The 16,429-nt window shown below is 35.8% G+C and overlaps 2 protein-coding genes across 11 annotated transcripts in view; both read right to left on the bottom strand.

Moving 5' to 3' along the window:
• Positions 1 to 4,212: 4,212 nt before the first annotated feature.
• Positions 4,213 to 5,877, bottom strand: LOC117238973 (dynactin subunit 6). Of its 2 annotated transcripts, none has more exons than XM_033504206.1 (5): positions 5,751 to 5,877; positions 5,388 to 5,558; positions 5,184 to 5,311; positions 4,971 to 5,113; positions 4,213 to 4,896 (listed from the first exon to the last, which is right to left on the bottom strand). In XM_033504206.1, the coding sequence occupies exons 1-5, from the start codon at positions 5,777 to 5,779 to the stop codon at positions 4,795 to 4,797; spliced, it is 573 nt and encodes a 190-aa protein (XP_033360097.1). In that variant the 5' UTR covers positions 5,780 to 5,877; the 3' UTR covers positions 4,213 to 4,794. The 2 variants fall into 2 exon arrangements, with proteins under 2 accessions (XP_033360097.1, XP_033360098.1); XM_033504207.1 differs by having other exon boundaries at positions 4,971 to 5,068.
• A 3,405-nt stretch (positions 5,878 to 9,282) lies between these two features.
• The window catches only part of LOC117238980 (probable nuclear hormone receptor HR3), a 114,656-nt gene continuing 107,509 nt past the window's right edge, over positions 9,283 to 16,429 (bottom strand). For 8 of the 9 annotated variants that reach the window (XM_033504232.1, XM_033504234.1, XM_033504238.1 and 5 more), the window contains 3 exons: positions 15,582 to 15,806; positions 14,449 to 14,787; positions 9,283 to 11,446 (listed from right to left, as the gene is read on the bottom strand). In XM_033504232.1, coding sequence (XP_033360123.1) covers positions 14,528 to 14,787; positions 15,582 to 15,806 — 485 coding nt within the window. In that variant the 3' untranslated portion in view covers positions 9,283 to 11,446; positions 14,449 to 14,527. Of the gene's footprint in view, positions 11,447 to 14,168; positions 14,788 to 15,581; positions 15,807 to 16,429 lie in introns of those variants that run through there. The other variant, XM_033504233.1, reaches the window with a different exon arrangement.

The raw sequence follows: 16,429 nt of genomic DNA, 5'->3' as shown, positions 1-16,429 counted from the left end.
CGAATGGTACAAAGGATTCGGCGGAAACGTCGGGTATACGACTGAATCCTACAAATAATCCCGTCGAAGCGTCGTCACGCTTCGATGGACACATAAATGCCGAGCTCGTTCGTGCATGAGTTTCTTGCGTCTCGAATCGCCCACGCTGATCTCTTTGCCTCTCTGTTATCGCGAGGAAATCAAATTTTGACGAAGTTTTACAGCCAATGAAACGGAGAATCTATGACTTGGTGAAGTGCATTCATATATTTTTACGATCGCAAATTTTCATAGAAGAAAAACGAATTCGTGAACAAATATGAAAAGTGAATAGTGAGATATTATATCATTGTTGTAAGAAAGAAAAATATGGTACGATATTTAACAATTAGAAGCTTTATCTTGATAAGCAGATTAGAAAATTAGTATTACGCAAAAGAGTTTTCTAAAAAATACAAGGGGATACGTTAAAGTTTAATTGTGTAAAATTAAAAATAGCATTGGTATCAAATGGGATTGGAGATATGTTGTTGACAGTGTTGCTGCGTATGAGGGGTGGCAATGGTTTGTGACACGAAATCGCCTACATTTCACTGGAACGAAAATGCATGCGCATTAGGCGAACCGAGAGAAGGGTGTAGAAATAGCGAATCCATGAAAGTATTAAAATGCAAAAGGCATAAAATATATTTGAAAGTTAAATACGAGTCAAGTGGCGCCCTGATAGGGTGTAACCAGACTCGAGTGGTCGGGGCCCCTTCCATCCCTCTTGTATTCATTGTGTTCGATGGTTTTGGCAACTTCTCTTTGCCTTATGTATTACGTATAGGAATATAAGTAAATAACCTTTGTTTCTTCTTGTAAATATAAGATTAATTGTATGTACAATAACGTAAATAGCAAAGGGTATTCACGTACAGTAAAGTACTTTTTACGAACTGTTGTTAACGATTTCATAGATCGAATATATGATGCAACAGTAAGCATTAATCAGAAAAGAAAAAAATGCAGCTGAGCTGTTATAAACTAAGAATATTGATAAACTTCTATTTCGAACTATGTAGCATTTATTACACTAATTACTAGGTAGTGAACATTTCAACAAGAAAATTCTATTTATCAAAACTTTCTGGCCGTAATTTTCACGATCGCTGACCGCTGACATTTATACCCTCGACATTTTTTTCACTTCTGTCAATCATCGAGCATCGTTTGTGTTTCCTTCTCGAACAGGGCGTACAATGGCCGCGCGATTCCCGAGGATTCCCTGGCTCGTGCAAAAGGAGGAGAGAGTTAGAGGGGCAGGGGGCTGCTATTGTTCCGGTGTAGCCTTAATGCGCGCCGTTGTAAACAGCGTTACAATGGAATAACTTCGTTAGCATAATCGCGTCACAGAGTCGCCTGGCGCCCCCTGCCGCTCCCGCTCCACTGCACCCCTTTTGGATTTTACGGGTGGTTTCCCTCCGGACAGCCTTGTGGGCGGACCCGATCCGATCCGCTGCCGCGTTTAACCGTCGCTCCAGTATTATTCATTGTCACGATTGAATCGTTTATCTCGTCGCCTCTCGGCTGACCGCGTGGCGGGATCGCTCTCGACGACATCGTGTACACGGTATCGACATGGATCTCTCGACATGCGACGATTTCATCGCTAAATGGACCTAAACGACCCATCCAAGTTTCAATACCGAACAGATGATTTGCGAAGATTTCGGTCACATAAGATACTTAGAATGATATGGAGGTCGAGTCATTTCTTACATTTTTGATTAACTCCTCGTATTTCCATGGATAAATTATATTAGATTGAGTTATAAGTTTACTCATTCTAGTGTTATTTCATACAATGTCATGAGAACCCTTATTTTATTTAACTATAAAACAAGCAAAGACTTAATTCGCAATGGATTAACGTTTTCCCAGTAATTACGGGAAATCTCTGTCAAACCGCGGCGATATCGAATTAATTCTACGCGCGATCCCGTCGACGTACATGACATTTTTCGCCCTCCAGTCTTCGTTTGCGTTCACAATGGAAATGTTAAGCGAGTCGTGCATTCGCAACGCTCGTCACTCTTGTTCGCCGCTCGACAAAGCGGTTCTCCCGTGTTGTCCGCGGACGTCAATTTAAGCGCAAGAGCGAGGGCGCCGAGAGTTGTTTGACGCGTTCACGATCGCCGCCACCGTTGATGGACGAAAGATCATCGTGAAACGTTCTCTAGGGACCGTCTATCGCTAGCGCAAATCGTCCAACGATAACTATTCCCTGAATTATTGGCGGATGATTTTAATGCGGTTGAAGTTCCACTTGGTGCTAAATTTATTTTGTGCTCTTCGTGATTTTCGTTGTTTTATATTGCAATTGCAGTTGCAGTTGTAGTTCTTTTCATATTCCATCCATTAGGCCCGATTATTAAGCAAGAGTAATCCTTGTTATAAATCTAAAAATGATCTTTTTCCATAACTACGGTAATCGCCTTTATAAATTAGAATTATATGCTACAAAAATAAAATTTTGTTTATAAGAAAATTGTTTGTATAAATTAATTTTGTGGAATTAGTTTACTGTTTCTGGATAACTACTTTTGCGAAGGAATTTCTTTATGAAGATACTGCGGCCCGCATAATTGATGTAGTTATAGTGTCGTAGAATATTATAGTGCTGTAAAAAATAATATGTGAAGTATTAGTAGTAAGTTTGAAGTTGAAGAAACATTTCAAGAGTATCGTAATCCAAAATTTGTTATGTTGTTTGTTATATGTTCTATATCTCGTTTGAAGTATTTTCAAATTAGCAACTAAAGAATTAAGTCTCTTTTCAATTTAGACAAAAATCATCCGCTAAAAGTTTATCAATAATGAATTCGCTCTAACAGGGATAAGAAAACCTTGCACAAATCTGTGGTTGTTACGCCATTAGGGACTTTCCCTTGGTTGTGCCGTCGTACTGATTTCTGGCTTCTCCCAGCGCGACGAAAAATAATCTCTTTTCTTCTTGTCTCCCCCTTCTGGCCTAGAACGCCCGCTGCGGACGTCAAAATATGACAGCTCTCTCGGGTCACCACTTTCCGCGACAAGAGTTGCGTTCAAGAGGGTTGCGAAGAGCGATCATTAAAATAAAGCGGCACTCGCAACCGCTACGCTCTTAACTGCGTTTCCTCTTCATATATTCCTCCAGAAAAATTGTTGTTCTATTTGTTACATAATAAAACATATTAAATTTATTTTTTTATTTGAATAATATTCAATTTTTATATAAAATATATTTAATACAGAATTTCGTATAAAACGTTTTTTCACATAAACTAGAAAATTTAATAGTATAATTACTTATCGTAAAATTTTATTAGAAATTGTTAGATGTAACTAAAATAATCCAAACAACAAAATTTTATGTTATACTGTATAGATAAAATTGAGTAAAAATTGAATATTATTTCTGTTATCGTTCAGAAGCAGTTCAATTGAACTTTATGTAGTATAAACAAAATAAAATGTCGTCTATAGATGATTAATGAGTTAATTCGGACAAACTATGTAGTAACACGACTCGCACATTTGTTGCTTAAATAAGCATCGCATTGAGAGCCACTGTGGTACGCGGCTAAGCTGACGGAAACGGTAAATGGTTCGCATCCAACCCCCTCGACGAGACGCTAATTCATATTCATAGGTGTAGCGTTTAGTATTGTGCCGCCGCGATTCTCCGGAGAGTTCGCCCGGAGAAGAACGTCGAGAAGGAGAAACATCAAGTTATATTAACTTGTCGCATCGCCGACGCGCACGGACTCACTGATATCGCGAAATTTCGTCCAGGTTCCTAAGCTCCAATGAATAATAAGAAATATATTTTTATTTACAGATCTTGCGACTTATATGAATAATTAATTAATTATTGGAGCTTAATAAAGGATGGAAATGTACTCATAAAATGCTCAATTATAAAAATTTCATGTAGATAGAATTATTTATATACATGTATTTTATATAATAAATAAGTAAATTATATAGGTACTTTGTTAATAGAAATAGAACATATTTCATATTTTGCACTTTGTTGTCAAAAAGTGTAAATGTTAAAAACTGCAGAACCGTATTCAAATCCAATACGTAATAATAAATAATAAATAAATAACATAATTAGAATATAATAAAATTGATAAGTTTTTTATAAAACAAGTTTTCTCGTCAAATTTCAGAACTGATTTCAAAATAGATGATAGTTCTGCCATCTGTTGGCACAGCAGGAAATTAAATTTATTACTAGGATATACATATACACCTCACTCTACAATGTACATATAGTCGATTCATTGATTAAAAAGCATAGTGAATATAATATGATACAGTAGTACTATTCTTATATCCTAATATGTGACAAGAACACTGAATAGATGTAGGTTTTCTATGATGTTACAGTAAACCATAAAATCTTATATAAGAAGCATATTTTATTTAATACTTCAAAGTATTATCAAAATATTCTGTAAGTTCACTTTTAAATATTTGAAAATAAATCTATATTAAAAAATTATTCGCAAGATGCTATTATACATACCATATTCATTTTTGTTTCAAATAACTCATAAGGGCTGTATGCTGATGTATTGTACATTACATGTGAAACTACTCATAATTTATCATACATATAATAATAATACTTTTATAGTGCAGAATGTATAAATACAATTAGAAAACAGAAACGCAATTAAAATGCACTGTTAGTTTTTAGAATTAACATTAAATGTATAAATATCTGCTGCATTTTTAAATCATTATATCGCAAATATATTACCTAAGAATGTATATAGTTTGTTATAGCCCCCCTTCATTTTTTGTTGGTTTTACATTAGGTTTACGAATGTGATGGTAAGTTGGTAAAATTTTTAACAAAAATTCTATTTGACTTATTGGAGGCTGAAATAAATAATAAAATTATAAAACAACAAAATATTACCTATAATGTAACCCCACATTCAATAGAAACTCACATATGGTTTATCGTGCATTTCTCTACGTTGGCATTCGTTACCATAAATTATTGTATTTTCTGGTATTGTGTCTGCTTCTGTGATTGTGCATGACGTTCCTATAATACAACCATTGGTCAGTTCAACCTCACGACCAACATGAGCTACAAATAAAGATAAAATTATAATAAGATGCATCAGAAATAAATAAGTTCTCAATTACAATATAGTAACCTTTGCTTTCTAAAATATTATGATCTCCAACTTTAAATGCTTCACAAGTACAATCAGTTTCAAATACATTATAATTGCCTATTATTTGTACCGGAATTGTTGTTGGTTCGGGAGTATCTGGTGGTAACCTATAATAACATAATTAAATGTTTTAGTCAAATAATAAGTAAGAAAGAGCAAAGAAATGTTTGAAATTAAAATTACCTATTTGTTATGATCGCCATTTCTTCTATAATGTTCCCTTCACCTATTATAATTGGGCCAGCTTCTGCAATGATACTTGCTCTTGGATGAATTATAGTTTTTGGTCCAATAGTGATATCCCCTTTTAAAATACTTTCCTCGCATACTAAAGCTCCTACTGCTATTTTTATGCTATAGAAAAATTATGTTTCTGTTTTATATTTTAGTAACTACACACATAACAGACTTAACCTCAAAAAGATAAAGATGAATATGTTAATTTCAATAGATACATTGAATCCTTTTCAAATTTTTTGTGATAAACGAATAATGAGAAGTTAGTAAAATAAAAGTATCTTAAACTAAATTTATAAATTCTCTCACTTTGTACGACGACTGCCAAATGTATTCATTTTAGCGTCTGTCACTCTATCACCATACTCTTAACACGCCCTCCTTGGTGATTTCGAAGAATTAGTCGCCGCGGATTTCTTGAAGCAGCTTCAACTCACAATAAATTCATATTAACATTAAGAAATATTTATGTGATGTACAAAATATTTAATTCACCTTTCTTCTTCCTTATGAAATATACAGAAAATTTATTAATAATATCGATGATCTTATTTTTATTAAATCTGGTATTAGAACATTGAAAATATTTTGTAGAATAATAGAACAGGTTCGAAAAGGATTCCATATAGTTGTAGAATAATTAAATTGTTATTTAAATTTTATAAATATATGTAGTTACAAGTGTTATTTATGTAAAATAACACATTTTGAATCCTTTTCTAGGTTTTAATTTTTACATACATACTAATTAAAAATTCAGCTAAGAAATGAAACTAATAAATAGGTTGTAAAACCTACAAAAATTAAAATCTACAAAACTGAAGATGTAATAAAATATGAAAAATTATCATAGTACCTATATGATCCATATACATATTTTATTCCATCATCCTTTCATTTTATAATTTATGTTGTAAATGAAAAAAAAACAATAATGTGTACTGGAGTAATGGAGAGAAAGCAGAATCCGTAGGAAGATAGAGCGTAATTGGGAACAAGACTACCTTGAAAGAAACCGTGAGAGGAAGTGTTAAAAAGATTAAGAAAGTTAAGGAGGTGGGGATTAAGATGAAAAAGGTGAATTGATAGCGCGTGAGTCGCACCACCCTAAAGAACATAACTCTTTCACTCGTTTTTTCTTTTTTTTTTAATCGATATTTAATATAACTCTATATTATCCGTCAACTTTTATTTATATATATTATATATATATTTTTATATATTATATATTATAAAATTTAACTCCAAATTGCGATAATAACGTCTAATTGCAACGTGCGTGCGCGTGTACGTGTTGCGCCTTTGTGTGTGTGTGTTTTGCATTAATTTTTTTCTTTAATTCTTCTTTTCTCTCTCGCTCTCGTTCTCTCTCTCTCTCTCTCTCTCTCTCGCTTTCTCACTTTCTCTCCTCCATTCGTTTCGTTTTTGTGATCTTTTTGTTTTATTATTTTGTTTCTTAAATCGTACTTCGGTTATTTCCGATGTCTAAGTAATGTAACTGTTTTGTGTACATGTATTTACGCCTGTGTATGCATGTATGTAGGTTCGTATGTGTGTGTGTTTGTTTGTTTGTTTCATGTTATGCAGTACCTGTGTGTTTTGTACGCTGTGTATATATGGGTGGGTTTGGTGGTCGTGGGTGAACGATTACAGGTGGTAATGTATCTTGCACTCGCGCGTACGTGACTGTGTACGTGTTTTTCTTTATCTACAGTTAAACGAATTCTACGCACTTACTCGTTAATCGGCAGAATAATATGCATTTCTTAATTTCGCTACAAGTATATTTAAACCGTCCGAAAACGTGTCAGTCGGCGCACCGTGACGGATTCGCCATCGCTATCGTCGAGCCTTCTTCCTTTTCGATTTGTTTTGTATCTTGTTCTTCCTCTTTCTTTCATTCTTGCCTTTTTCTATTTTTCTCCTTAACACCCTATAACTTACTTCATTCTCTCGTCCTTCCTCTCCTTATCTTTTCTCACCTTTGTTTTTCTTCCCTCTTTCTTCACAATTCGCTATAACTCTCGCGTCTCCGACGTCTCAATAAGCGATGTCTCGTCTGAGAATACCACGTTTCCCTCTTGCACTTTCGTCGCTATGTTTCCTTTTACTTTATTATTTCGTTATTTCGTTACACCTCCTTTTTTGTCTGCACTCGACACGTCGCTCAACTCGGTCGAAGTATACGAAATGATGATTAAAAACCGAATAATCCCTTAAGCAGCGCGTCCTTTCGACAATATAATTAAATAGTGAACGTTGTGAACAATTGAAACGTTAATGTAACATGACGTGAGTTGTCCATTTTTTTTTCTTTTCTTTTCTTTCTTTTTTTTTCTATCTTCGCGAATACAAAAAATGCGCTCGATTATTTCGTTCAACGAACGATGATTCGGGCAGTCAGAGCCGCCACTTGAGGGATTAAGCGTCACGCTAAATTACAATAAATTGAAAGGGATTTTGTTACGAGACGCGGACGATACTTTACGGTGAAGAAAACTTATCTATAAACTCTGTTTAAATCTATCAACTACGGTCACGCTACGCGGTCTGCTAAGCTGCGCTAAAAATGTGGGACACTTTATAACTGTAAAGTATCGACGCTCCCGATGCACTACGAAACTCCAACTTAGCGGCTTAAAAACTTGGCTAATTCGACGTTCTCGAGAGCTGGCGTTTGGAATACGCGCAGAAGAAATAATATAGTTGAATAACGGACAGTCAGTCATCGTCAGTTGTCTTTATCTGACATCACGACGAACGCGAAGTTTGAAAGATATTTATCAACGATGTTTAAAAAACAGTCAGATATGTAAATATTCATATTGCGAAGAATTTAGCGAGGAATTTATTCATCTTTCGATCGAATCAGACTTTAAAATTTTCAACTAACGAAATATCCTATTATTCATTATATATTATTCAGTGATTTCGAGTGTTTAATTCTAATACAAATTCGCGGCTTTTATTTAGAGATTAAGAAGATCAAGACTACAATTTATTCAACTATACAATATCCTCTGCTCAATCGACGACAGTCACAATCTGGCGGATTGGAGATGGATCGAATCACGAAGAACGTCGCAACCGCAACTAACTCACGGGGTACACGATCTTGGAGCATAGCTTTTTTTTTTATAACGGAGCTAGAATTTTTTCGTGCCATAAATAGAAAGTCGAAAATACAGGACCGACATCATTCTCGATTTGAAAAAATCATCGAGTCACCCGATTGTTGTCGCGTTTTCCTTAAAGCGTCTAACGATATTCGCCAACAATAACATCTCATCGACGACCCAACCGTTCCCTTTCTGCGATAGAAACGGCCGGCTCTATATTTAATAATACCTAACTAACGCGCTAATGTGTGTGTCTTTAACCGGAATCGTTGATCGCGTACAAAAAACGGATTTAACAGCGAAGTGAAACGTGCGGCCGCAACAAACGACGTCTCTCGAAAAAGAAAAAACCTATTGGTCGTTGATCGTCATCACATTGATACTGAATCCACGAAGTGTCTCTTCACGATCCATTTACAGTCCATGCGTCGAGCACCGAGCTAACGCGATTTCCGTAATATTTCTCGTTGAGAAGTCCGTGTTTCGCTGATAATTCATATTCGTTTGTGATAGCGGATTTTAAAAGATTTCTTTTGTTTCTTATTTTTAGTCAAAGCAACGAAAGGAATGGAGATTCATGTACGATCCTATTTTTATCACCGTTTCTATTATTTTCTTGCCTTTTCTCTTCTTTTTTTTTTTTTTTTTTTAGAAGATTTAGAAAAACGTTTATTTAACATAAAAATTGACCGGGGGGTTCTATTTGGTGTTTTTAAATGGTCAAGCAGATTTATTTGTTTACACCGTTGTTTCGTGTTACTCATGAAATTTGTAATTTCTATTTCTGGAAGTTCTATTAAACTTACATACGTGATTATTGTACTGAAGATATTATTACATTGTTAGCATTTAGTACCAAATACCTAAAGTAGTCTTTGTCTAACTAGAAATATTTTGAGAAAGAAAGTAGAGTACACGGCACAACAAGCGCAAACAATCTCGAATGGAATTACGCAAATGGCTTGTAATAACCGAGTACAACAAAATGTATTATGTATACTAAATTTCGTATAATCAGTTGTATAACATTAGTATCCAATTATTAACGAAACTATAATGTGTAACTGATTTTTTTTCATTTCAAATTAAATAGTATAATATTCAAATTCATAGAAATTTAAAGTTCACTAAACAAATCATTTTTATCAAATTTTCTTCAAATATCGAATTTGTTCAGGAGGTTGTTTTAATATTTAAAATTATCGCTCTGAAAATGATCCTATGATTACAACACGATTCAAAGAATGCAAAAAGCAGTTGTTCGTTCAGACCTCACGGAAATCGAATTGGCGCGCGCTCGTTCGTGACACGATAGGTGACCAGCCAGTATCCTCTGGCCGACGAAAGCGAGGAATGCCGGTAACGGTGCGTAAAAACGCTTCGAGAGGCTTCACCGCGGCGATGGATTATTATTTAGTTAAGAAGTACGTGTTTACGTATAAAGAGATGCGTCATACAGTGCCGTACAGTACCAAAATGTTTATAATGCGCACATAATGTTACCTCGATTAATCTCTATCTACGCGCTCGCGCAGGCATCGTGTATGTAAAAGTGTTCCATTTTAGTCGTATTCTTTTTAGTCTCGCTGCAGGTGTGTGTATATCGTGTGTATGTATCCGTGTGCCTGTGTTTCTCGTACTTTTTTTTTCATTTTTATATCCACGTGTTGCGTCCGTGAGCCGGCCAGGCCGGTCCAGGGACAAAAGTTCCATTCTTTTCTTTATTTTATCTTTATATATATATATGTATATATCGTATATACATATATACATGTATACATATATATACATATATGTCTCTCTAGCACTCCTCTTTTTATATTTTCATTCTCGCGTTTCACCTCTTTTTTTTCTTTTTCTTAAATCTTCTCTTTAAGCACAGGGACCGTTGAATCTTGATCGTGCCGCCGGAATGTGCTCATTTTTCACCCTTTTTAATATGTATATATATTTATGGTATATATATGCGTGTGTGTTTATACATATATAGAGTCTAAAGTAGCTCAGAGGGAACTATGCGAACCACTAACGCGGGAGTTGAACAGCGTGGCCAGTTAGACATCGCGTCGACGTTTTCCCTTATTTCATTTTTCGTTCATACATTCCATTTCCTTCGTTCGTTTCATCTATTTTGTTTTATATAGCGTTGACATCTCCTCGTAACATCGATGCGATCTCCAGCTGAACACAACGCCGATACCCTTCGTCGACGCTATTTCGTTCGGGTAATTCTTTGCTTTTGCACCGTTTGCGTTTATTTAAATGTATTCAGTTTCTATGTCGCGAGCGACGACCCGACCAACATTCTTTAGTACACGCCAGTCCCCCGTAATATAGATATATGTATATATTGTTATATATGTCGTCCGTGGACCGTCCTGGCGGGGCCCTTAATTAACCACTTTTTTTACTTTATTTTAATTAATACAATATATATACTTCTTTATGTATGTATCATCATAACAACCGATATTTCTCAGTTCTCTCTCTCATTAATTCTATTATCACGCAGCTATCTTTCTCACACGCTTCTTTCTCTCGTCCTCTGTTACTGCAATTCTTAATTTTCTTTTTAAATTCCTTGTCGTCTCCGGCTCTCTTTCTCTTTCATTCGCTCCATTCGCACGTATTTTTCATCTCGCTCTCTCCCACACGCACGTAATCGTAACACACTCTTTCTGTCACAAACTCGCACGCTTCGTACACTTTCTCTCGCTATATATAATATATTTTATATCTGTGTGTATATATATATATGTATGTATATATATATATATACTTCTATATATCTTTCATATATACTTTATGTTGCTTTTTATGTATACTTTATATATAACAATGTTATGTTTATTTAAGGCCCAATACGTTCATTACGAAGGAAATAATCTGCAACAGAAAGGAGACGAATATACTGTTAAACGCTTGTACCTTTTTGCTCCCTGTCGTAAGCACCGCGAGTATAGAACTATTCAGTCGATAAAGACGGGTCCAAGTGTTTCTTTTTTTTATTTCATGAATGCGCGTGTGTGTGTGTGTTTTCTTGTCCTTTTTCCCTTTTCGTGGCGCCAGCTTCCGATGCGGCGACTCCTACCTATCGAGGCTAAAAGAACGCAAGTAGATGCGTCCCGCCATGGTCAGACCGAGCGGGACGAACCTTACCTCCGCTCGACTTTTTACAAGATATTTTTTATGGCTTTGAATGATTAATATTCTCTATCCAAATTGAATAGTTATTTCAAGTCATTGGAGTTTCTCCTCTTTTAAGGACAGAAAACATACATCTGGAAGAAATTTTGAAATAAAGTGTAATTTGTGAAAACAAATAGTCTATTCATTTTGGACGAAGAATTTTAACAATTGAATTTCTTTTCCTAACATTTTTATCGCAGTGTCTAATTCCATTCGCAAGAATTACATAATTGATTAAAATTTAAAAAGTACAATACTAATACAATAATATAGTATTATTAATTAATTAATTTCGTTTAAAATTTATTTCTTCTTTTCGTAAAAATTATTGAAATCTGTTCTAAATGTTGTTTTTTTGCTGTCATCTATTCGTTCTGATTGCCTCGACACGCCCGTTTCCCTACGCTTTCCATTCACGCTGTTCCTCCTACGATCCTGAGTTCGTTTTTGCATGCCATCGTGTCCCGACTCAATGCTCCCTAGGAAGGATCACTGTAGATCAGAAACAAGTAACTTTTGACTCGCGCGCTGAGAAAGCTCGAATTCCGTGATTGATTTGGCGATCGCTAGAAGCCTACCGGGTTTTCAGAAACCCTTTGCAAACACCGGAAGAAACAAATTAAAAGACACGGCAGATCATTTCGATCATCTCACGAGATTAATTTATACAATATGTACAAACGCAGAGGACGCAATGTTAGCGTCGTGGTTATCGTTATACGCATCATATTCGTATCGATTTTAGAATGAACCTACGATGAAGAGTAATTAAATTAGTCCTGAACGCGAACGAAACGCGTGACGAAAACGATTCTTATATTTATATCATAATTACAAACTTTCATAGGTTAGAAAAAGCACATCACGTAACGATTAAGTCGCTTATAATACTTTATTATTTCTTACAAAATCGTCCCAGGATGAGACATTTAAACGTGTATAATTCAAAATTCGTTTGCTTTACACAATAATCTGTCGATTTATATAATAACAGCTAAAAAAAAAAATAAAGAAAAAAGTAACGTTTAACGCTCCATGTGAGCACGTGACAAGCTGAGAATAAGTTAGTTAGCGTCGCGGGTTATAACTTCGAGAGGAACCCAGAACGTGTGCTCAAAGAGACGCGTAAAAAAACCCGGTAGACTCTGTACGTCCGTGTTGTCGTTTTACCTGGTCGAACGCTCGGTTTTCGTCGCGAACCCTGTATTTTTCTTTCAGAAACACCAAGGTAACTTTCACTTAACAAATACGATTAATTAATGTTTGCGGAGGAGATAAAAAAAGGAGAAACATCGAAACAGATAAAAGGAAAAAAGAAAAGAAGAAGAGGGCTTAGCGCGAATTATTCTACGGCAGTTTATACACGTCGAAAAAGGAAAAAACAAAACGAGAGCTTTTAAAAAACGAAACGAGGGGAAGATGATAAAAATAAAATAAAAAGAAATGTTAATAAACATAATAATAATAATGGTAGTAATAGTAACAGTAACAGTAATAATAATAGTTATAATTATAATATAATAATAATAATCGTAAACGATACTACGCAGTTTCTGACCAAAAAAATACAAGTTACGTGTCCGTTTTCTTTTCTCCCTCTTTCTCTCCTTCTCCTTATTTATAACGACGAATAAAAGTATAGAAATTTAACGAAGAAACTTACAATGACCGCAAGCTAACCGCAGTTACTTGTTTCCCGCTCGAAATCGCCGACTTTTTAAAGCCAGGCCATGCTTTGCATGTAAAATTCAAGATCCGAAGCATAACGAGCTGTAAACGAAGTTGGTTGTTTGGGCAATCGTGAAATCGGGTTGCGCAGGTCTTACAGATAAGATTAAAGATATTCTGTTATCTCGGTTACGAAATGGTCATGCTCTATCATCGTTATACATTTTCGTCAATAGGAACGAGACCAAAAAGGAGAATTTATGTACAAAGCTGTATGTGGCCTAACAACCACTTGTTCGACTTCGAATCGCAATTCGCTCGTGTCTACGACTCGATTCGAGGATCTTAACTCTCATTGGTTGAATCGGAGGGCTTGAAAGAAAATCGTGCAAGTCACGGGCGAAAATAAATCTTTTTATAACATAAATCCTTTTGTACTTAAGCACACAACGATGTCTCTGGTCGCTTGATTAAATTACAAAGGCTCTACACGAGCGGGAATTAAATATAATGAACTTTTTCATAAATTAAATCTATCTATATAACACTATCCGTTTCCTTATTTATTTAAGCATTCTCATTTAAAGCTATGAAAGCAAACGCGAGTACATAGTATGATTAAAAAAAGAAGGAAGAAAAAAAAAGAAACAGAAGAAGAAAAGATAACTATTTTCTTCGTAATATCCAGTAGACTCGAATCATATGCGAAAACTTGTGTCCTGCTTTTGAACGAACGACTTGTAAGAATTAAAGTACGTATCAAGTATGGAAAAGAAGAACGACAATTGACGGTATCTCATTACTCGCACTAAGTTCTTTTAACCCTTCGACTCTTCGCGTGAGCGCACGGCCTCCAAAAAGAATGCGCCTCCGGGCGGTTATCAGAGCGACACTTCCTAGGTAGCTTCAATGCCCAACCTCGCAGTAACGTCGTCGTTGATACGCGGTTGCCCGCTTCATCGTGTCCTCCCCAAAAATGTTATTCGTTTCTTTTTCTCTGTGTTCATTCATTTCCGGACGGTGAAACTCACCTTGACAGAGCAAGGCCCGGCGCTACTCGCGTACCGCTTTGTTCGTCAACGTCGGGACGCCCTGCGCCGCGTCGATCGTTCAGCTGTCGACGCTGAAAAGCTCTTTGTGAAGGGCCGGGAACTCGAGATGCGGCTGCGACCGTTTGAATTTAGCCAGAGCGTCCATGTGCAACAGAGAAATCTCCCGGAGCTGTGGGATTTTCGCGAGGATCGCGTCGCACACCGTCACGTCGCCCTTTATGGGCGACACGTGGTTACGATCCAGTTCCGACCTGAGCGCCCTGATCACCGCCTGTGACAGTCTCGTGATTTCCGCGAGCCCTTTCAGTCCCGGCCGATCTGAAATTATTTTTGGACCTGTTTATTTCTGGCCATTCCGACCCTCGCCTCCGCGGGGATGTTTAGCGGGATTCAATTCCTTTCGTGGAGGTTGTCGGCTGTTGAGAAGGAGTAGCATGCAGGAACGGTTATTGGGAAGACGGAAGGGAGAGAGGAACGAGATACTTCCGTCGAACGAGTATTTATAAGCGGCGATTAATTTTGTGGAGGAGCGTCGTGACGAAATGGGACGAATTAAGCGGCCTGGAGATAATTGGGGGGCCGAGTTCCTGGATAATTTTGGAGAATGAATCAGGGACAAAGGGACGAGAGGAACTTGATATCGTGGCATTTATAGTGCCATGTATGTGTTTTAAATAGGTAGCAACTTTTTTAATCGCTTCAATTAATGGCATTATTTTTAGTTTGTATCTTTCTTAAGTCGAATTTAGATTTTACTGTAGAACTCTGACGCTAACTAGTTAAGAGAATTTTAATACCATCCACTCTGTAGTTACTGAATCGATTACCGTCAAAAGTACTTGGCTAGGAAGCTAATCCTTTTGACTCCACGAAGCAAAAGATATCAAAGGTTATAATTGCATTTATTCTGCTTAATGAGGCGCTATTGCTGTTCTTCGTGTTTTTTCTTTCATGTAAAATAATTCTATGATATATTGCATCGATAGATGAATACGTAACTATAACAATACCTTTAATTAGTAACGAGTGATAATATTTTTTTAGCGTTATGTGATTGAAAGGAAAAGAAATGCATTCTAAAGTAATAATATAGGGTTGAGAACTTCACTAACCGGGACTAAGAAGAACCGCTGCACTGTAAAGCGCCAGCTCTGTTTCCGTAAGCTTCAATTCGGCGATACTCCTGGCTAACTCAAACACGCAAGAAACAAGTTTCATTTCCGCCGTGTCCGTCGTGTAAAACGCATCCTGTGGTAACATGGTGTCACCGTAGAGGACACAGTTCTGCTGGAGATCGAGGTACCTGCTCATACGTAGCACAGCCAACTCGAAGGAACCTGGAAACGTCATGAGCAGTAGTTAATTAATTGAGAAAATTAACATACATAAATGTATTCAACTAAACGTATATAAGACAATGTTTATAAAATATTTTGATAACAGTATTTAATTAAATTTTTTTATTAGAATAATGACAAATATTTTTTTATAATATATATACAGCTTACAAGTAGTTAATGAGTATTTTACAAGTATTTAATAATAACTCTTTACAAAATTTACTTTTATGTCAAAATATAAATTTTACGGTTTATTATAATACGGTTAATTATAAGCTTTTAAATAATTGATTATACAATAATTTAAATTTATTATGCGTTGAGTTAACAGTTAATCTTTAAATAGTGTTTATCTTTAACAAGGTAATCTTTCAATAAGATAAATTTTACTTCATAGAGTCTTAACTTTCCTATTAAAAATGTATAAGGTTAATATTGACACAGTTAGCATCTATTGAATTTCACTACCTCTTCTCCGATATTCCTCGATATATTCAAGTTTTATTTATCTAGTACTATTCTATTTATAGTAATTTAAACAACCTTAAAAATTGAAACTTTAGTTAGCACTAGTGAATGATTGCGTGCGTGGGATTAGACTTTTATCTTACACGCCCGTT

Source organism: Bombus vosnesenskii, unplaced genomic scaffold (genome assembly GCF_011952255.1).
Source record: "Bombus vosnesenskii isolate JDL3184/JDL3185 unplaced genomic scaffold, Bvos_JDL3184-5_v1.1 scf7180000013788, whole genome shotgun sequence".
NCBI classification, from domain to species: Eukaryota; Metazoa; Arthropoda; class Insecta; order Hymenoptera; family Apidae; genus Bombus; species Bombus vosnesenskii.
This window is presented reverse-complemented; position numbering and strand designations above follow the sequence as displayed.

Excerpts from the sequence above, each read along its gene's own strand:
- LOC117238973 (XM_033504206.1), bottom strand. The coding sequence starts at position 5,779 with ATGAATACATTTGGCAGTCGTCGTACAAA. Across the intron at positions 5,559-5,750 it reads TTTGGCAGTCGTCGTACAAA|CATAAAAATAGCAGTAGGAG; the intron begins GTGAGAGAATTT and ends ATTTTTCTATAG. Across the intron at positions 4,897-4,970 it reads AAATGCACGATAAACCATAT|CCTCCAATAAGTCAAATAGA; the intron begins GTGAGTTTCTAT and ends TATTTATTTCAG.